The following is a 22,948-nucleotide window of genomic DNA, read 5'->3' on the forward strand; positions in this document are numbered from 1 at the left end:
GCGTTTATGCTCAAATTTAATTTCTCCATCATCTGAAGGTGACCAACTGCTGCCGGTATGCTGCCTTCCAATGAGTTTGCGCTGAGATTTAAAACCTCTAAATTAATTAAATTTCCTATTTCTAGAGGAACCGTTCCAGTGAGATTATTTCGGCTCAGATCCAGTTTTCCCAGTTTTCTCAAGTCTCCTATTTCAGCAGGAATGACGCCGCAGAGATTATTGTCCGCGAGCAGAAGATTAGTAAGGTTCTCCATCTGTCCTATGGAAGAGGGTATACTTCCATGGATTTTGTTATAAATGTTATTCATTTTATGTTTTAAGTTATTATAGTTATAAATGTGAATTTTTATCACTTAAATTTATTTTCTTATTATATATATTTAAAATATGTTATAAATTTTTGTTTTTGGAAAAAATGTTTATAATTTTATTAATAAAAAGAAAATTACAGAAGAAAAAATTAAATTAAATTTATTTTTTTATTAATTTATTTATTTTTTATCAATTTCTAATTGAGTAGAAATTATGTTTTATTATTATGTTGATAAGTATGTTTATTTCATAATAGGCTTTCCAGAATTTTAATTTAATTATCAATACTTATTAGGTGGATGATAGAGATTTAACCTTCATGGAATATGTTGGAATATTCACTGTAAGATTCACAAATCAAGGATTAATTTTTATCTCTAAGTTAGTTATGATCCTCTAATAAATTGATCTCAAATTAAATAATTAAAGAAAATTTCATATCAACACTTGTCATATTGAACATGTGGTATTGATAAGCCATGATATTATAACAAAAGCTATTTACAAGTTAAAAAATTTCATGGTAGAGTGGGGTGAATCTTCATGTTACAAATATTGTTTAACTCATATTTTAGTTATTTTTATAATTAATAATAATCAAAGTTTAAAATAAAGTTATAATTTAGTTTTTTTTTATGGATTTTTATTTTTTAATTTGGGTATTGTGACATTGTGGGTTAAGTGAGTGTTTTGACGCATATGAACATTTATGAATCATTTAATTAATGTGGTTGGGCTTGTTATTTTTCATCTAACATTTCATTTGATATACCAGTACAACGTCTCCCCCATACTTAATAAGTTATGAAGCATCTAAAGGAAAAAATATAATGGTAGCTATTAACTCTACAGAGTATACATACCAAAAGAAAAAAAGAAAATACATATATACATAAGTATAGAATCATCACTTGCACTTTAAGAATGTTACATTAATGCATGTGATAGACATCAATTCATGATAAGCATGCACTTCTTTCATCATACATGTCTCTTATTAAAATTAAAAAAATAATTAAAAATATACAGTTAAAAAAATATGTAACAAGATTCTTAACCATGGAAATTTGGTCCTCAACTTTACAATAAAGATTATTAATATATAAATAGACATTGTTACAACATTAATTATCAATAACACATGTCCAACAAATCAACTATCACTCTTTTCTTATAAAACTAACTCATATCCTTAATTACAAAATATAATTACTTTAAAAATAAATCTCCACTTTTTATTTATTTAGAAATTGAGAAATTTAAATCCTAATTAAATGTTTTGAAAATCCTTTTCCAAAATAAACAATTCTACACCTATCATCATTTAAAAAAACAAAAAAAAACAAAACCCCGACTTTCTATTGTTAAGCTCCATTAATTTTTGCACAATTGCTGCCTACAATTATGGAATTTAAACTGCAGTCTTTCCTTAACTTATGGAAACCAACTGCAGTAGTTTCCTTAAGTTAAGGAAATCAACTGCAGTTAATAAATTTATTGTTGGGAGCTACTGAAGTGGTCCATTACTCCCATCTGGAGTTCTCTGCCTTGATCTGTGGGACATCTGACACATAGCTATCAGAAGCTTGATGGAAGCTTAGCTATAAATTCATCTGTTTGGTCCCCAAGCTTGTATCTCAATCCCCTTCAGTTTTTTACACCATCTAGCTGAGATAGCAGAGCTTGGAAGTGCCTTCAGAATTTTTGTATTCTTTTCCTTTTGCTTGGATTGAAGCTGGAGTGCTGAAGAAGAAGCAAGTGGACTGTGGCCTGCATCAAAACATCACCAATGGCTGGAGGTAATTCGTATCCCTGGGCATTAAGTTTTTAAAACGATTCTTTCAGTTATTCCGCATATAGAATCGCTGTTATAATTATCTAACATTTGGTATCAGAGCCCTTTTACCTCTGCCTTGCTTTCTGTTGGCCAAGAAAAACGTCTGAGCGCTGTTACTATTGTAGCCTTTGTATGCTATATCGAACAAAGCGCAAATAAATAAATTGTTGAATTCATTTTTCACTTTGTCTCCACGCGAAACTGAAATTTCAAAACGTTGGTCAACATTATGTTCCCCGCTCCCTTCTGGGCTTCAAGCCCTATAAAAGCCTGCATTTCCTGCTCCATTAAAACAGCCGTTCCTTCAACGTGAGATTCTCTTCTTCCAGGCGGGCCAGCTGGCTTTCCTGGTCTATAACCCTAGTCTCCAGTGGATTCGAACCTATAATTTTGATTTTGCTGGAGTCTAGCTCAATCTAAAGCCCGCGACTGAATTTAATCCAATTTATTTGGACGGAGAAACCCAGATCAGGGTTGAAGTAGTATCGCTGTTTTGTAAAGGGCGAATCTCGTTTCTCGGTCGAAATTTCGACAGGGCTTGATATATTTTCAATTTCTCGATTTTATTGGTGGCGGCCATTAGTGTATTATTTGAATGGGTTTTTCGCATTTTTAGGATCCAAAATTGTGTGTGTTTATATTACAAATGAGTACATATTTATAATGGAAGTTTTATGGCAAGAAACTGAAAATAGATTTTCAGTAAATGCAACTAGCTTAGGTTAATTGAACTAGCTGATCCGTGCAATGGAAAATAATTAACTTTCAAAATAGGCTAAACCCTATCTATTGTTCTCTCATTGGAACTTTGATTGAAATCCGGAGTTAAATTTTAAGTTTACTCATACAAATCATTTAGTTATAAAATATCTTGAATTTTTCTACCCGCGAGTTTGTCTTGTCGACGTTTCGAACTTCTAAGGCGAAGTCTTCGTACTTTTTTTTTTTTTTATTTTAGTTGTTGAAACATGGCATTCTGAAAAATGAAGCGATCCTATTTGTGGCTTCGAGACCCAACTCGAATTCCAATACGGTACTCTATATATAAAAATAGAATTGGTATGCACAAGAAAGGCTACTTGGACGGCTTGCCTGGTAAAGGTTTATAATAGTTGTACTGTTATTTGATAATTTTGTACAAGGTATTTTACTTGATTGTATATTTCCTTGAATTGTGATATATCGCTGCATTACAATATTTGTTTTAGCAGTATATAGTTACGTTATTTGCATGAGCAAATAGGTCTATCTCATCATGTTCTGTTATTATATTGTACAAGCTAGTTTGCTTAATTTTATACCTGCCCTGATTGCAATATATAGGCGCATTGCTAATTTTGCATTAGCAAATGGGTTTATGTTAGCATATTTTGGAATTTGATTATTTTGCAGAGTGTTTTGTTTGGTTTTATATTTACACTGATTGAAATATAAAGTTGCTTTGCAATTCTTCATTAGCAAAGAGTTTAAATATGAGGTTTTGTATTCATTTTATAAAAATATTAGAGGAAATGAATATAGCGATGACCTTTGAAGTATTACTTAAAGAAAATAACTCTAAATTGTGAGAATCTCTATTTTGAATTCAATAGCCTTGCAATGCAATTTGTAGTGATTTGCGGTAATGCTGACTACTTTAACCTTAATTTTGATTTTGCTAGAGAATTATTACAGCTATATGGAGTTTATTAAAATGTCATTTTGACTTACTCCTTTCAGTAAACATTATTTTTGTCTCTGGTTAAGTTTTGTTTATGCAACAAAAATAATGTCTAGTGATCCATATAATTTTAATTAATTAGAGAATAGCCACAACATCTTTAATTAAATAAAATTATATATTTTGATTGGTTAGATCACATAAAGATTATTTAGACATTAAATTGTAATTAATTAGACTGAATATAATAAATTTTATCCCACAGGAATCTTTATTATATTTATCTAATTAATTAGGATAAAATTTCATAACCTACCCACAGGAGTTATGAATTAATAAGTTTTATCATAAAGTTTTATTGAATTTGTTTGAAATAAAAATTTAGCCCACAGGCAATTTTTATGTCATTAGATTCAATTCTTTTTAAGCATGATTTACAATTAAATTGTAATTAATTACACTGAATATAATAAATTTTATCCCACAGGAATCTTTATTATATTTATGTAATTAATTAGAATAAAATTTCATAACCTACCCACAAGAGTTATGAATTAATAAGTTTTATCATAATGTTTTATTGAATCTGTTTGAATTAAAAATTTAGCCCACAGGCAATTTTTATGTCATTTGATTCAATTTTTTAGCATGATTTACATTGGTAAAACATGAAAGTTTATTAAGCTTCAATTTTAACATAAGCATGTGATTTTTTAATGTAGTAGTACAACCTGCAAATTTCTCTGAAATACGTTGTGACATTCCCGAACTTAAGGAAGTAATCTCGTTTGTTTGTTATGAATCTAATATGGTTAACGTTAATATTAACACATGGTGGATTGATTCTGGATCAACAATTCACATTTCGAATTCCTTGCAAGGTTTGAAAAACCTAAGGAAGCCAGTGGGAAGTGAGCAAAGCATCTTATCAGGAAACAAGATGGGCTCGCATGTAGAAGCTATAGGAACATGTTATTTAACTTTAAGTAGTGGCTTTGTTTTGGAATTAGAAAAGACCTTTTATGTTCCAAGTTTTTCTAGAAACTTGATTTCAGTTTCAAGGCTTGTACCTTTTGGATATTCCTTAAACTTTTCAGAAAAATCTTTCAGTCTATTCTATAAATCTGATTGTGTTGGGAATGGTATTTTGTCTAACGGTCTTTACTGCATTAATTTACAAAACAATGTCACTTATGATTCAATGCATGTTCACACTGGCACTAAAAGATGTGTTATTAATGAAGATTCCTCTAAATTATGGCACCGGAGACTAGGTCATATCTCCATAGATAGAATTAAAAGATTGGTAAATGAAGGAATACTTGATACTCTAGATTTTACTGATTTTGAGACTTGTGTCGACTGCATAAAGGGAAAGCAAATCAACAAGTCAAAGAAAGGTGCCAAAAGGAGTTCGGACATATTAGAGATCATACATACTGATATATGTAGTCCAGACATGGACTCACATGGTCAGAGATACTTCATCTCCTTTATAGATGATTACTCACGATATATGTATCTCTACATGCTTCATAAAAAGAGCGAAGCATTAGATGCCTTTAAGATCTTTAAGGCTGAAGTAGAGAAACAATGCGGCAAGCAAATTAAGATCGTGAGATCAGATAGAGGTGGAGAATATTATGGTAGATACACAGAAGATGGACAAGCACCTGGGCCATTTGCTAAATTTCTTCAAGAGCATGGGATTGTTGCCCAATACACCATGCCTGGTTCACCCGACCAGAATGGTGTAGCAGAAAGAAGAAATCGAACATTATTGGACATGGTGCGGAGTATGCTTAGTAGCTCCAATCTTCCTAAATCCTTGTGGACTAAAGCACTTAAGACGGCAGTGTATATATTTAACCGAGTTCTAACCAAGGCGGTTCCTAAAACGCCTTTTGAATTATGGAAAGGTTGGAAACCGAGTTTGCGACATATGCGCGTTTGGGGATGCCCGTCTGAAGTGAGAATTTATAATCCACAAGAGAAGAAGCTGAACCCAAGGACCATTAGTGGGTATTTCATTGGATATGCTGAAAGGTCTAAAGGTTACAGATTTTATTGTCCATCTCACAGCACTAGGATTGTGGAATCAAGAAATGCAAAGTTTCTTGAAAATGACTTGATCAGTGGGAGCGATCAAACCAGAAACATAGTTTCTGAGAAGGATCATTTAGAATCTCAACCTTCCACTTCAAGTGATAGATTGGTTATTGTTCATATCACCCCTCAAGTACAAACTGGTGTTGAACAACCAATTGTTGAAGTTCCACAAGCTGCTGTCGATATTCCAGTAGATCAAGGAGTTCAAGAGTTGCCAAGAACTTTTGAACAACGAGTTGAACCACATACTTCTCAGGAAGATGATGGTACAATATTAAGAAGATCTACTAGACCTAAGAGATCATCAATTCCTAATGATTATATTGTGTATCTACAATAATCTGACTACAACATTGGAGCCGAAAATGATCCAGAGTCATTTTCACAATCCATGAGTTGCAAAGAATCGGAACTATGGTACAATTCCATGAAGGAAGAGATGAATTCCATAAAGAGTAACAAAGTCTGGGATCTTGTTGAGTTGCCTAATGGTGCAAAAGCCATTGGATGTAAATGGGTCTTTAAGACAAAGAAAGACTCATTGGGCAACATTGAGAGATACAAGGCAAGACTTGTTACTAAGGGATTCACTCAGAAAGAAGGAATCGACTACATGGAGATTTTTTCTCCTGTATCTAAGAAAGATTCCTTGCACGTTATTATGGCATTAGTAGCCCATTTTGACTTGGAGTTGCATCAAATGGATGTGAAAACGACTTTTCTTAATGGAGATCTAGAGGAGGAGGTTTACATGAAACAACCTGAAGGATTCCCCTCTAGTGATGGTGAGAAATTGGTTTGCAAGCTCAAAAATTCATTATATGGTTTAAAACAAGCATCCCGCCAATGGTATTTGAAATTCCATAATGTAATTTCTTCTTTTGGTTTTGTAGAAAACATTATGGATCAATGTATATACCTGAAAGTTAGTGGGAGTAAAATTTGTTTTCTTGTTTTATATGTGGATGACATTTTGCTAGCAACCAATGATAAGGGTTTGCTACATGAGGTGAAACAATTCCTCTCTAAATTTTTTTGATATGAAGGATATGGGTGAGGCATCTTATGTCATTGGCATTAAGATCCATAGAGACAGATTTCGAGGCATCTTGGGTCTGTCACAGGAAACCTATATTAATAAAATTTTAGAGAGATTTCGGATGAAGGATTGTTCACCAAGTGTAGCTCCCATTGTGAAGGGTGATAGGTTCAATTTGAACCAATGCCTGAAGAACGAATTTGAAAGGGAACAAATGAAGAACATTCCATATGCTTCTGCTGTCGGAAGCCTAATGTATGCTCAAGTCTGCACAAGACCTGACATTGCATTTGCTGTGGGAATGTTGGGACGATATCAGAGTGATCCAGGTTTAGACCACTGGAGAGCTGCAAAGAAAGTAATGAGGTACCTTCAAGGAACCAAAGACTACATGCTTATGTATAGACGGACAGACAACTTGGAAGTAATTGGCTACTCAGATTCTGACTTTGCTGGATGTGTTGATTCACGCAAATCAACATCAGGATACATTTTTATGATGGTCGGTGGAGCTGTATCATGGAGGAGTGCCAAGCAGACCTTGATTGCCACTTCCACTATGGAAGCTGAGTTCGTCTCCTGTTTTGAGGCTACTTTACATGGTGTATGGCTTAGGAGTTTCATTTATGGGCTTAGAATTATGGATTCTATCTCTAAGCCATTGAGAATATATTGTGATAATTCAGCTGTTGTTTTTATGGCTAAAAACAATAAAAGTGGGAGTCGAAATAAACACATCGACATTAAGTATTTAGCTATAAGGGAACGTGTTAAAGAAAAGAAAGTGGTCATTGAGCACGTCATCATTGAGTTAATGATTGTTGATCCTTTGACTAAGGGCATGCCACCGTTTAAATTCAAGGATCATGTATTGAATATGGGACTTGGTTCCATTATGTAGTTTCTCATTGTATGGACAATGTTATTTTAATGAAATTCTTAATTTTTGTGATGTTTTTTCTCATATTTATGTGCACTTTAAGTTGATTTGAGAAAATTCATTTAAGAAGGACCAAGAATAAACATAAGGTTTATTCATTAAGAAATTGTTGCCACATAAATTATAATAAGAATAAATGCATAGTAATACATGGAAGATAATACTCGTCATTAGAGGACTTATCGCCATGATTCATGTATCTATTACTTAATACAGATTATCAATGGTTTTTAAGTTGAGACATTAAGTTTGGAAGTATGGACCAAGTGGGAGAATGTTAAGCTCCATTAATTTTTGCACAATTGCTGCCTACAATTATGGAATTTAAACTGCAGTCTTTCCTTAACTTATGGAAACCAACTGCAGTAGTTTCCTTAAGTTAAGGAAATCAACTGCAGTTAATAAATTTATTGTTGGGAGCTACTGAAGTGGTCCATTACTCTCATCTGGAGTTCTGTGCCTTGATCTGTGGGACATCTGACACATAGCTATCAGAAGCTTGATGGAAGCTTAGCTATAAATTCATCTGTTTGGTCCCCAAGCTTGTATCTCAATCCCCTTCAGTTTTTTACACCATCTAGCTGAGATAGCAGAGCTTGGAAGTGCCTTCAGAATTTTTGTATTCTTTTCCTTTTGCTTGGATTGACGCTGGAGTGCTGAAGAAGAACCAGGTGGACTGTGGCCTGCATCAAAACATCACCAATGGCTGGAGGTAATTCGTATCCCTGGGCATTAAGGCTTTTTAAAACGATTCTTTTAGTTATTCCGCATTTAGAGAATCGCTGTTATAATTATCTAACATCTATGGGAACGGAGAAGAGACAACCACCTGATCTGATTTTAGACAATTAAGCATGTCAACAACTACGTTCATCGGCGGCCTCAGATTGGGAGCAGATCGACTACAAAGCGTGGCAATCTCCATTATCTTCACTATTTCATCCTTCACGTTATTATAATCACTGCTACGTCTCAAATCCTCGTCAATTATTTCATCAATCCTCCCTTCCTGCGCCATCTTCGCAGCCCATGCAGTGATATGCACAAATTCTTAATCGTCCTCTTCTATCACTGGAGGCTTTCAACTTACCATCTCAAATAACACCACTCCGAAGCTATACACGTCTTGCTTTGTTGATGCTTTCACTCCATACCCACATTCTGCACAAAACATTAATCTTCGGAGTTTATGACTATTCGCATGAAATGGAATATGATTTACTAACATAATAATAACAATAATTCGTGGATTCATTCAGCTTTGTAAACAGAAAACAAATGGAGATTTAGTACCGGGCGCAATGTAGCCAAGAGTCCCTCCGAAAAGAGAACTTGATTCAGAATCCACTGATGGGTTTTTCAGTAGCCTGGCAAGTCCAAAATCTGCGATGTGTGCTACATATTCATCATCCAGCAATATGTTGGCAGACTTTATGTCGCAGTGAATTATTGGAGGTTCGCAGTCGTGGTGTAGATATTTGAGTCCCTCTGCCACGCCCACTGCAATGTTATACCGAGTCCTCCAGTCCAGCCTCTGATTAGGACGTTTCGATGCTCCGCCCAGATATTCCCACAACGATCCATTGACCATGTAGTCACACAAAAGAACTATTACCTCATTCGTTCCATCATGCTCTCTTATCAGGTCCCGATGACGCAGGATGTTTCTGTGACGGGCGTGCTTCAAGGATTCGATCTCGTGCCTCAGACTGCGATATCCATTATCGTCCATGCCATGATTTGCTACTTTTAAGCACTTGGCCGCAAGGATTTTGTCTCGTCCTGGAATAACTACCTTGTACACCATCCCGGATGTGCCAGAGCCGATGACGTAATCATCGCTGAAGTTCTCAGTAGCTTCTACTATATCTCTGTATTTGATTATACCTCGCCCATCTGCCGAATTAATACCCACTGTAGCATCTTCATTGTTCTGTCGTTCCTTCCTCGACCTTGATATTTTTATCATGTACATCAGCGCAAGGCTGAAAATGATTATGGTCCCAAAACAGGCGATGGTAATCCCCGCCACTGCCACCGAGCTTATTCTTTTCTTATTACGTGCAACTTCTGCATCGGAACAATTCTTGGTTGTCGGAGGTCCACAGAGACCTGGATTTCCCTCAAATGCATTCTGCGGACCTTGTAAAAATTTCCTCAATGAAGGAATGCTCCCTGTAAAAAGGTTGAAAGAGAAATTGAAATGATCCAGGCTCCTCATGTCTAGGAAAGACTGAGGAATCTGACCGGAGAGCTGGTTATGGGAGACGTCCAAGGATTCAAGTAACGTCAAGCTTCCAATCTGAGGAGGAAGAGATCCTGAAAGATTGTTCCAGCTTAGATCTAACCCATATATGAGAGTGTCTGCTAGCATTGCCAACTCCAAAGGAATGGTCATGCTCAGTTTATTTCTAGCCAGGTATAGCTCGCCTAATTGTCCGCAATTCCCCAATGAACCGGGGATCCTTCCTGTCAGTGCGTTTACGCTCAAATCTAATTTCTCCAGCATCTGAAGGTGACCAACTGCTGCCGGTATGCTGCCTTCCAACGAGTTTGCGCTGAGATTTAAAACCTCTAAATTAATTAAATTTCCTATTTCTGGAGGAATCGTTCCAGTGAGATTATTTCGGCTCAGATCGAGTTTTCCCAGTTTTCTCAAGTCTCCTATTTCAGCAGGAATGACGCCGCAGATATTATTGTCCGCGAGCACAAGATTAGTAAGGTTCTCCATCTGTCCTATGGAAGAGGGTATACTTCCATGGATTTTGTTACCAGAAATCTCAAAGTAATTCAACTTGGAGAGCTTAGAGATGTTACTCGGTATGAAGCCCGTGAAGAGGTTGTTCTGCAGGCGGACGCGTTGTAGTGAGACGCAGTCTTGTAGAAGGCCGGTGATGTTCCCCTCCAGCCGATTGTCGAAGATGGCAAGCTGGGTCAACGACCTACCGCTGCACAACCCCGAAGGAATGGATCCATTCAGTCCGCTGGAAAATGATTCCAGGTACTCCAGGTTGCTGAAGCTGCCAAGTCCAGAAGGCAGCGGACCTTCGAAGTTGTTATCGTAGAGATACAACTCTGTCAGATTGGGAAGACGGCCGATTCCTTGAGGCAAAGTGTCTTCAAACTTATTCTCTGATAAATCTAGCTGCTGCAGGCTTGTAAGATTGGAAAAGGATGAGGGGATCGACCCTGACATGTTATTGAATTCTAAGTGCAAGACTCTCAAATTCTTCAGATTGCCCATTTCATATGGTATAACCCCACTCAGATTATTGTAAGATAGGCCTAGCACCTGCAGGTTTGTAAGATTGGCAAAGGATGAGGGGATCGAACCTGACATGTTATTGAAATCTAAGTGCAAGACTCTAAAATTCTTCAGATTGCCCATTTCATATGGTACAACCCCACTCAGATTATTGTAAGATAGGCCTAGCGCCTGCAGGTTTGTAAGATTGGCAAAGGATGAGGGGATCGAACCTGACATGTTATTAAAATCTAAGTGCAAGACTCTCAAATTCTTCAGATTGCCCATTTCATATGGTATAACCCCACTCAGATTATTGTATGATGCATCAAACGCCTCCAACTTAGGCAGTCTGCCGAAAAACCCTTGGGGGATGGAGCCTGTAATATGATTTTCATAAACCCAAAAAAATCTCAAATTTTCCAGCAGGGCTATCTCCCATGGTATCGTACCTTCTAGGGAGTTCGCATAAATTGCAATGGCTTCGAGGCGGCTGCAGTTGCCGATGGAAGAAGGGATGGTACCCGTCAAATAGTTTCCGAACAGCGTCATCTCCACAATGTTTTTTCAGATTCCCAATTTCCCGTGGAATCTTTCCTTGCAATCCCGCAGTGTCGAAATACAAAATTCGCAGCCGACTGCAATTGCCGATTTCGGGCAGTAGAGAGCCACTGAAATAGTTGGAGTATGCGGTGATTGTATCAACATTGGAAAGCTTTCCAATAGACGAAGGAATGATACCATTGAGATTATTTGTATCCACAACGAGCGTAGTCAGGCTTATTAGATTACCCAGTGCAGGTGGAATAATACCTGATATATTGTTGGTACTGATATTCAGAACTGTAAGAAGGCTACAATTCGTGATATCCGGAGGGATGAAGCCCGTGAAGAAATTGTTGGCGAGATTGAGTTCTCGAAGCTCTGTGCAGTTGGCTAACTGGCTAGGAACCGTGCCGGATAACCTATTGCCCGAAAGGTCGAGCTTCTCCAGGGCAGCAATCTTGCCTACTGCACTGGAAAGACGGCCAGACAGCCCTTTGTATGGCAGGGAAATTGATGTGACCCGCCTTCCATAACTGCTGCAGCCTACACCTTCCCAGCTACACGGATTGACATCAGAAGAGCTGTCGTTTCTCCAACTTGAAAGAACATTAGGAGGAACTGCAAAATATGACTTGATTTGTAAAAGGGCCACTCCATCTGCCGACAGAGCGTTAGCGCTGCAAATAAGTGCAGGTAATGGGCCAAAATAATTGACCTGAGTATGAATGACAATAAACATTAATATTAGTAGACACGGAAGATTGTATCCTTTCATTCTCATCTTGCCTGCTCTGCTGCTTGGATCAAGCAACATCATGAACAATTGGCTATGTGAGTGTCAGTGGCTCCTCCTGCCATGAACTATTTATAACTAATTATTTATTTATATGAGAATCGTGATTCGTGAGAGATGGCAACAAATAAATCTTATGTAATAGGCCAAAATCGAACGATATACAACCCGATAGTATAGGATTTATTTGTTGTCGTGAGGGACAAGAACCGGCCGTCTTTCACCAGACTAACTTCCCTACCGTATCGTTGAACGTGCCATCTTCGACCAAAGTAATATTCATACAACTTAGAAGTCAAAGTACTTTATGTGATGGTGGTGAGAAGTTGAATCAAAGTAATACTACCCCTTTCCACCAAAGTACTTTCCATACAATTCAAGCCATAAGATTTGGTGGAGTCTTTGTTATTAACATACACAGAACCTTCGTTGATAAGGAAATTCCAACTGTAAACAGCTGCTTGGAGCTTGTAGTCGTCCGCATGTGTTACCTGCTACTACAACAGACGGATTTCAGCTGACAAAGAATATTGTTGGAAGTTAATTAAATTATTGAAACAAAGACTAGACTCCACCAAGTCTTTGAGCAAATCTTATCTTCATTGTCCGCATGTGTTACCTGCTACTACAACGGATTTCAGCTGACAAAGAATATTGTTGCAAGTTAATTATTGAAACAAAGACTAGACTCCACCAAGTCTTATCTTGATTGCGTTTTTGGCACGGTTGAATGTCACATGTAAGTAAGTTTCAAAAGCGACAGGTTTGATTGGTGCACCAACGGGCAGCAGCAGGTCAAAGTTGATATGTTACGACTTTGCTTGCACCATGCTTGAAAAGTCACTCAAACAAACAAAGGTAGACTACACAAATCGCCCTCCTCATACCCTTTTGGGCGCGTCACCCAGAACAGACAATGATATCTTTTTGGACGCGTCATGAAAGTTTGCGTGCAGAATGAATAGTCACACGTAGACTAGAGAAATCGCCCAGCTCAGATCCTTTTCTTCCACCCAGGGGTTAAATTTGACGCCCGTATGCCCGTTTTTTGAGTTTTTACATGTTAAATACGATTGGTTTCCAAATCTGCACGTAATCGCTGACTGGCCAATTATATTTGAAAAAGTCATATTGACGGGTATATCGAAAATTAACAAGTTTTAACTTTTATATATATATTATTTTATATATACACCGGGTATATCGAAAATTAACAGGTTTTAACTTTTATATATATATTATTTTATATATACACCGGGTATGTCGAAAATTAACAAGTTTTAACTTTTATATATATATTATTTTATATATACACCGCATACTGCAGTGATGGCACTCCGGAGTCCGCACTCATTCGAATTTCAAATTTGATTTCCCGCTTTGTTTTCAAATATCTTGTTGCGCCTTGTTATCGAACGACATGCTCTCTTTCATCCAAAGTTTCAGGTTTGTGTTGGTGTTGGCCTGTGTCTGCAGCGCCATCATAGTAGAAGAGGAGGATTTATTACTATTTCTATGGAGACTACAACGGAAAGAACCTGGATGATTCGTTAGTGAACACATGCATGACCTTTTAGGCAGACCACAAGAAATGGACTTCACAGAGGCATCGATCTTCCGGCCGCGCGGCACGTGTATGTCTGTTTTTCGCTTTGAATTTTACCCGTCTCTGCATAGAGGTTGAGAAAGCTAACATATTTGAGCTGGGAAAAAATGGGGAACGAGAAATTCGTGAGAGCTCTGAAGGCCATGAAGCCTCTAGGCCTTACGAGTAATGATGTATCTCCAGTCCTGAAGCGTTTGCTGAAGGTATACTTGCATTTCCAGCTGTATAATTCCATGTATGATAGTTATTGCATTTTGATTTTTTTTTTTGATTTTGGGCGTTCTGGTACAGGTATATGACAATGAGTGGCCTCTCATAGAGGCCGAAAGCTACAGAGTTTTGGCAGATGCTGTGCTCGAATCGCGGGAAGAACAGTTCGAGTCGCGGGAAGAAGAGCTAGAGGTAGAAGTATGTGCTGTCTTTATGTATATATAGATAGTTTCTTTACTTGCATGTAAGTAATTGGGCTTTTTGTTTCAGCACAAGAGAAAAGAAGGAAAGAGGCGGGGTAAACGGACAGTTGAAGAATTTGATGATGATTACGGTGATACTGAGAGTGAGCATGAATGTCAATATGAATTTGTGCCTCCCTTGACTCGAGCTCTCAGTGCTTTGGTTAATAAACCCAAAAATGAGGAAATCGTAGACGTAGAGGAGGGTTTCCATGGTGGAAATGGTGTGTCCATTGAGTAGGAAGCAGCAGAGGCTCCCTCTTCCCCTCCCCGTAGAAGTTCCAGGCACAGAATTGGCTCTTTCGCTTCCTCTGTGTCTGCCTCTGCCTCTGCCAGCGGCCAACGAGTTAGTTCACGGCTTCAAAACGAAAATGAGATTGAAGGGAGAGGGAAGCGAATTGCCTACGAAAACGAGATTGAGATTGAAGGGAGAGGGAAGAGAATTACCTGCGAAAATGAGATTGAAGGGAGAGGGAAGAGAGTTGCCTGCGAGCCACCACCTTTCGTCCTGCCTCCGACCACCAGTGTTTTGAAAAAGCCGAAAATTGAGGTCACTGAAGATTTGGAAAAATATAATTATGGTGGTTGTTTCGGTACTCCCATTGTTGAAGAGATCGATGAGAGTAGTAAGGGGCTTGATGATTGCCAGACAAGCGGTGAGCTAAGAAAGCCCGAAATTGAGCGGGATGGATGCACATTTCCCTTTTCGGTGATGAATGTGGTTCCAATTACTGCTGTCAACGTCTACCCAGAACCTAGTTCGGACCAAAATGGTACTGTAAATTACCTTGTTTCTGTTAACGTGCATTACTATTTTCTTGAATTGAATTTTGGCTAGTAGTGTATGCATAAATATAATTATGAATATATATTTTTTCATTTCATAATATTATTTTTTGTTGTTTCTATATATATTTCCCATCTATTTTATCAGTATTTCTATTTTAAACAAAAAAACTCAGAACATTTGAACAATCTGGAAAATTTGTAGAAAAATTTGATCAGCAGGTCTCAAAACAAAGTGTAGCAATGAGACTTGAGCCGAATTGTACAACAAAAAATGAAAAATTTGAACAATTATGAGTACAATTTGAAATTAGATGAAACTTGTACAAATAAATTTTAAAAGTCATATGATGGGCAGTTTAAAAATAAAAACGTCATAAAAAAATTCCTTGACGGGTAGGGTCACCCGTCAAATTTAACCCCTGCTTCCACCCCTTTAAGCAAGTTTGCATGCACATGAAAAGTCAAGAAACAAAGAATAGTCAAAATGTCGCCTTTTCAACCCGTCAAGAAAGTCACTCAGGAAGGACAAAGGTACACAAGACAAATCGCCCAGCTCAGACCCTTTTCGTGGACACCTCAAGCAAATCACTAAGAACAAACGTGTCCTTTTCAGGGAAAGTTTGCTTTGCACATCAAAAGTCACTTACAATAGACAAAGGCAGTCTTTTCCACGCGTCAAGGAAGTTTGTGTGAAGCTTTTGAGCAATAAAAATTCAACCTCAAGACAAACCTGGCCTTTTCGACGCGTCAATAAAGTCGTTCAGGCAAATATTGATAAAAACCAAGTGAATTATAAAAACAAACGGTGCTCAAGAAAAGTTTGCTTGCACATCAAAAGTCACTTAGAACTGACAAAGACGGTATTTTCCACGTGTCAAGAAAATTCAACAGCAATGAAAGACGGTGCTTCTAAGCAATGAAAATTCAATAGGTAGACAATGCTACTGAAAAATCTCCCAAATATTGAATTCAATGAATCTGTCATTGTTTTTCATCTCATTGGTTAAAAATCAGGCAAATATTGAATCTCAGGATTTTTTTATGTTATACATGTTGAAAGTGTTGTTTATATTAGAATTAGATTTTAGGAATTTCAAATTTTAAAATTACTAATGACGTAGATTTGATAATATGGGAATATTCTTTTTTAATATAGAATTTCCTGATATGTGGTTTGTTAATTAGATAGAATATTTTATATTATTTGTAATATATTTAATCAATATAATTGGTATATATTCCATTAATATATAGTTGATATAAATTTAATTGATTAATCAATATAGTCAATATTGTTGATATGGCCAATACTTATTTCTCTCGAATCAAAAGATTATTCAATACTTTTTAAATCAATACATATTAATCAACAATACTTCAATCATTAATTTATTCCATCAATAAGTTACCGACACCAACACTTTAGCAACTGACATTTAAATATAATTTCCGAACAGCGTCATCTCCACAATGTTTTTCAGATTCCCAATTTCCCGTGGAATCTTACTTGCAATCCGGCAATGTCGAAATACGAAATTCGCAGCCGACTGCAATCCGACGGGCAGGCTTGCTCACATGTGAAAAGGTTACATGCTTGCTCAGTACTCCCACCATTTTTGGCGCGCAAGAAAGTTTGCGTGCAACTTTTGAGCAATGAAAAGTCACTGAAGTCGCAAATGGTGAATTCAGTATTGTATTTTCTTATTGGTTAGTTGAGGATATTATGATATATAATTTATGAGATAAAATTAAAATAGGTAAATTATAAACTTCCTCTTTTTATTTTTTTCAGTTGTTTTGAGAAGAAAAAACAAAAAATCTTCATTCAGAAAATGAGATCCGATATACTTCATCAGCAACGTGACAGAGCCTACCAAAATAAACAAAGGAACATAACAACCAATTGCCATGAGCAAAATGTAAATTATAAACTTATGTTCTTTAATAGTGTTTTTGACAAATATTTATATAAAAATGTCCAAGTTTAAATATTCAATTTTTTTTCTTATACAATTTTTAATTATTGATATTTATAATTTAACATTATAAACCAAATTGGCTCCGAGTTTGATATAGATATATGGTTCCATTTTTTTTTTATTATAAAAAATTCTGGGTTTATGCAAAAGGTAGTACCATAATTGAGGATTTATTGTAAATATCTAATAGTTAAGAAAAGGGTCAGAATGTTGTTAGGTTTGGATTTAAATTTGCACATTTATTTTTATAGAAGTCAAGTTAGTTTATATATATATAATTGTTTTTGAAGAAATAAAAAAATTAATTTAAAGGGAGTTTTTGTGTAGAAAGTTAAAGCAAAAGAGAATAAATATAAATTTTAAAATGTAGAAGTTCAACATAAATAATCACTTTGAATTCTCGAAATTAAAAATATGAAATTTGTTGATATTTAATACATTCCAATTATCAAAAATTAAAATTTAAATGTATTCAAGTATATGATAAGGAAGAATAATATACAGAACTTGATATATAATTTCATGTTATGGTTCCATTAATATGTTTAAGTTCAAACACTTTGATCTATCTTAAGAAAATGCAACTATCAAAGTTCTTCTTATTTCAATCACTTTAAATTTATTTTCTTAGGTCACCGTCATGTTCTATTCATCAAGAGCTTTCCAATGATATAAATTTCATTCAAATTTGAGCTACGTACACAAAGTCAGGCCTCTATGAAGTTCAATATCTTATGCTACATCAACAACAGTACATTCAACATGTGGCTAACATGCGGTTGCAAGTGACTACATGTCACCACTGTATTATGCCATATCATTTGACAAATCGTTGACATGTGGCAATGCATCCATGTCACTGCATTGTGCTACTTTCATGGTGTAGGCACATTAGATTGCCCAATCACATCTGGATCTAGGAAAATTCCTATAAGACCATTTTTCAAAAAGTTGGATTTCTCGATTAACATGTGCTAGAAATGAATTTTGTGAGAAGAAGGGAACACTCCATGAGAGCAAAAGCTAACAAATTCTGATGTGTATTTTGTCAATCACGTTTAGATCCAAAATAAACTTAAAAGTCTATTTTTACAAGACATTGAATTTATATATCTTGGGTCCCACTCCATCACCTCTGTGTCATACTTGCCGCACAAGAACCACATTAATTGCCATGACAACTCTTCTATAATACAATGGCACATAACCATGCCATGTTGGCATGCCACATCAAAATTCCATGTCATCAACCTTTATCAAAGCTACCACATATTTACCAACACATCTATTTCCATGAAACTGGGTGGGTTCATCTTACATGGCTCCAGAAGTCCCCCATGTGCCATGGCTTGTTGGCATATAGACTCGACTTTTTCATAAAATCATACTTTCCATAAGTTCTAGCTTTTTTGTTCTTTAAAAAACTCTTCTAGCCTATCTCCATCGCTTAATAGAATTCATTTAGATCACAACTTGAGGATAGCCAAATTGGCATCATTTTTACCGAGGGTCTACCTCTTTACCTAGACTTCAATGTAGAAAATAGTGATACTACAATATATTTGAGATCGTGACATTGGAGAAAAAATCTCGAGCATCACATATAGATTTAAGATCTAACCCGTGCTATGCATGAATGAAGTAACTTGGTCACAATATCGCCTTTTGAGTCACTACTTTGAAGTTCATCATCAAAACAGGGTTTATTGATGTATAAGGGAAGAAAAACAAGATTGGTAGAAAAGAAGATAAACCGATGGAATAAAAGACAAAAAAAAATTTGAAAATGAAAGAAATTACCCATGTAGTTCTCACACTAGTCCCTACTTAGTAGCAGGCCGTATTCCTTAGGTATGTCCATGACTATGATATCAATCGTCTGGTGGAATCATAGATCAGAGAGAAATTAGATCATAACAATGTTCACCTCACCATTTACATTTACTTATGTTGTGTCTAATTGAATGATCTTAATATTAGTCTTATTTGGGACAACATTGATCTTTTTGGACACAAAATAGGGCGTGACATTAGAGGAATCTCTATATTCTACCAAATTGTTGTGTATATTATGATTAAAAATTTTGAATGCTAGAAGAAAAGATTGGGTATATGACTTAAAATGAGCTCCTATGCTTGTTGTGTTTACAATGGACTTACCATTATCATGTTTTTTATAGTTATAGGAGATTTAATAGACAGCTACAGGGTTTCGAAACAAATTTGATAAATATTGGTAAAGTTCTCTCGAATGGATTATTATAAATAAAAGATTCATTAGACATTAAACTATTTGTTCCGAACCATATTTGGCGATGAATTAATTATTCAAAGTGGCCAACCTTTTCCCTTGAATTTTCGATCAACCAACATTGATATAAAAATAGAGGATAATATTGAGATTGAGCATAAGAGGGTTGAAAGGTCATTCTCTCCACTATGTGTAGAGAAATATAACTATGTTCAGTCTTCATAATTGCTATTATATTTATATCTTTATACTTTTATTGTAAAAATGAAAAGAGAAAACGAAAATTATTTTCGAAGCATGGGTTTCATGCTCTTTTCATTTGTCAAACTAGTTCAAGCATGTTCTTCATGCTTCTAGGATTTTATTGAGTCAAAAGAGTCATTATCAAATGTATAAGACCCTTCTTGGGCATTTGTGACATGAAAAAACTAAATTATTTTGTGTCAAGAAAATCATTTTTTCCTCCCTCACCAAGTCGCCCCCGTGGAAGGCTATTCAACCCTGGAAAAGTGATATATACAAGATGAATTCAGCATATTTGGGCAGCTATTCAAGCAAGTTCTTTTAATGAAAAGAAAGAAGGCAAAGAGGGAGCTTAGTCAAAGAAGTGAGAAGACAAAATAAAAGAAGAAAGAAAAACGAGTTTTAGAGAAACTTCTCTCTCACATGTGCAGAATTTTTAGGGTTTATGGGACAATTGTAGGGGCCAAAATTTCTATAGTGACTGCACAAGACTAAAATGATGAATTTACAGGGGCCAATTTTGTTTTAAAGTAGACTTCAAGGGTGTTTACCATATTTTATTGTAGTTGACTTTGACTACTTGGAAGGCGGGCTAACTTGGTGATTGGATAGGGTCTTTGTCTTGGTCGAAAGGTCTTGAATGTCTCATTATTGTCTTGATTCTATAAAAATAATGCGAGTTTGACTAGGCATTCCCCTTGGAAAGGGATTTTTCCCTAGCTGAGATCCCAAACACTCTGTTCTATTGTGCTTGTGATCTTCATGTTATTTATGGTTTGATAGTTGCTTGATGAAAAGAAGACAAAAAAATATAATATAAATTAAAATTATCACAAGCTGTTATCAAAGTAAGAAAATATTTTTGGCCTTTTGATTTTCTAACATGGTATTAGAGCTAAGGTGAGGAAGGAAAAAGGTAGCTTGAAGATCATTTTCTATAATCATGTTGGAAAGGATACAAGGAAGGGTATAAAAAGAGGCTATTATAAAATAAAGCTCACCATTGATCTTGAAGGAGGGCTACTTGGGAAAAGCCATTTGAAGACATCTTGGAAGAAGCATCTTGAAAGAACTTTTCAAGGTTTTTGGAAGACATGATATAACACTATCTTAATATAGGATATCTCTCTCCTAAAATATCTTATAAAATACTTTTGGGACCATAATTAAAGAAAGAATTTTTTAGAACCTTTGGAGCATAATTAAAGGAGGAGTAACTATCACCTTGGGACTATTAACAAAATTCAAAGAGTCCTATTAAAATCTACAAGAGATCTAGGCCTCTACATGAATGACATTAACAAGTGCACCAATGGAATCATCAATGAAATTAGAAAATAAGCTTCAAGGAGCTTCAAATTTTAGAGCTTGGAAGACCTTCAAGGACATTCTGCAAGGTAAAGTTAAAGAACCAAAAGATGATGGTAGTAAAGAAAAATTCAAAGAGAATGACATTATAGCGATGATCCTCATTGCAGATTCAGTTGAGGACAATCTGATTCCCTACATATCCTGTCAAGACACCTCAAAGAAAATGTATGAATCTCTCTCGAAATTATTTACAATCAAAATATTGGCCAAGTAGCAAGCTTAATGAATAAACTTCGAACTATCAAGATGACAAAAGATGACACTATATTTTCATATTTTTTGATAATATCCCGTTTAAGAGATGAACTCCAAGAAATTGATGAAATAATCCCTGATAAGGAACCTGCAATATCAACCAGACTAGGATTACCCAAGACTTGGAATTATTTTGTTGTTAGTATTAATAGTTGGAAATAAGCTCCATCTTTTAAATAATTATGGTATGCATGTACTCAAGAAGAAGCTCGGCTTGCTCTAATAGGAGGAAATCAAGAATAATAAAATGTTATCTCCAATTCTTATTCAACTTGTTTCAAGAAGAAAGGAGGAAATACGAAAACTGATAAAGGTTGAAAGAGAAATCATCACAAGAAGACTGATCTATCAAAATTTCAATGTTTTTGATGTCATGAATTTGGGTACTATAGAAACCAATGTCCCAAAAAATAAAATTATAACAAGAAGAGAGAAAGATATCATCCTACTATTGCTGATACGGATGAACCATCAAAGATTGTTAAAGGATAAGATTTTGATGTCAAAGGTTTGTACTATTGATCAAGAAGAGACTTGGATTCTTAGGGATTGTTAGTGTATCATATCCCTTGTATATAATAATGTTTAGGCCTTTCAATATAGGTTTTGTAAGAAACCCCTTATAGGATCATTATTGATTCTAGTTGTAACTTTAGATTATGTCCTTCCTTGATCATTTGAGGTTTTTGTTTTCTAGGTTTTCTGAACCTAATATAGTTTGAAAAGAGAGATTTCCTAGACTTTTGGTCAAAGTCACTAGTATGAGTAGTTAAAATAAGGAAAGACCTAAATGATGTCTAGATCAATTCAAGATCAAGAGGGAGTCACTGCTATTCACAAAATATAAGTATTATATTTCCTTTCTTTCATTGCATTATTGACTTCCTTAGTATATCTAGCCTTGTTATCACTTGATTATAATATTTTCTTTGATGACCTCCCTGAAAAGGATTGTAGGTAAAATGTAGTGAAACTATTATGGCTAGAGGGAGTAGGTCAACTCTCAAGTTTAAAGTTAGTAGTTAAAATGTGCACATGTAGGCGCATCAATAAAAGAATATTCTGGCACTTTTTAAAAATCAATCATCCAGCAAGCCATCTAGATCACTTTATGCATCAATATTATGGCATAATAAGATCATAAGAATCTTATACTAATAAGAGTTGCAACTAGGAAAAATACAAAAGGTAGTAGAAGATTTTTTGAGGTATGTTTTCTATTTATGTTGTTGTGATTGTTTGAAAATATTTATGTAAAGTATCTATGAGATTTTTAAAGATATTATATAAATCTTGAGAATTTAGGGATTGTTGTTATTTAGGGATTTTGAACCCTAGATGGAAGTAAAACCTAAAGACAAAACCCCTAACCCTAATTGATGATTATCTTTATGAATTCTTATTTCTTGGGTATGACATCTAGGGTTTGCTAGCTAGTTATTTCTTTGCTAAGTATCTTGAAACCATAATAGAATTTTGAGTAGATTTCTAGGGTATGTACTAAACCCTATCAAAATTTGAA

The 22,948-nt window shown here is 35.5% G+C and overlaps 1 protein-coding gene across 1 annotated transcript; it reads right to left on the reverse strand.

Moving 5' to 3' along the window:
• Nucleotides 1-8,699: 8,699 nt before the first annotated feature.
• LOC149247694 (uncharacterized) lies at nucleotides 8,700-12,634 on the reverse strand. The gene is made up of 4 exons (XM_089445004.1): nucleotides 11,790-12,634; nucleotides 9,191-11,704; nucleotides 8,988-9,058; nucleotides 8,700-8,906 (listed from the first exon to the last, which is right to left on the reverse strand). Exons 1-4 carry the CDS (start codon nucleotides 12,502-12,504, stop codon nucleotides 8,700-8,702), a joined length of 3,507 nt encoding a protein of 1,168 aa, XP_089301130.1. The 5' UTR covers nucleotides 12,505-12,634.
• Between the last annotated feature and the right edge of the window lie 10,314 nt (nucleotides 12,635-22,948).

This window comes from Pinus tabuliformis, chromosome 7 (genome assembly GCF_031772625.1).
Source record: "Pinus tabuliformis cultivar Carrire ecotype Pingquan chromosome 7, CPIR1, whole genome shotgun sequence".
Classification (NCBI taxonomy): Eukaryota; Viridiplantae; Streptophyta; class Pinopsida; order Pinales; family Pinaceae; genus Pinus; species Pinus tabuliformis.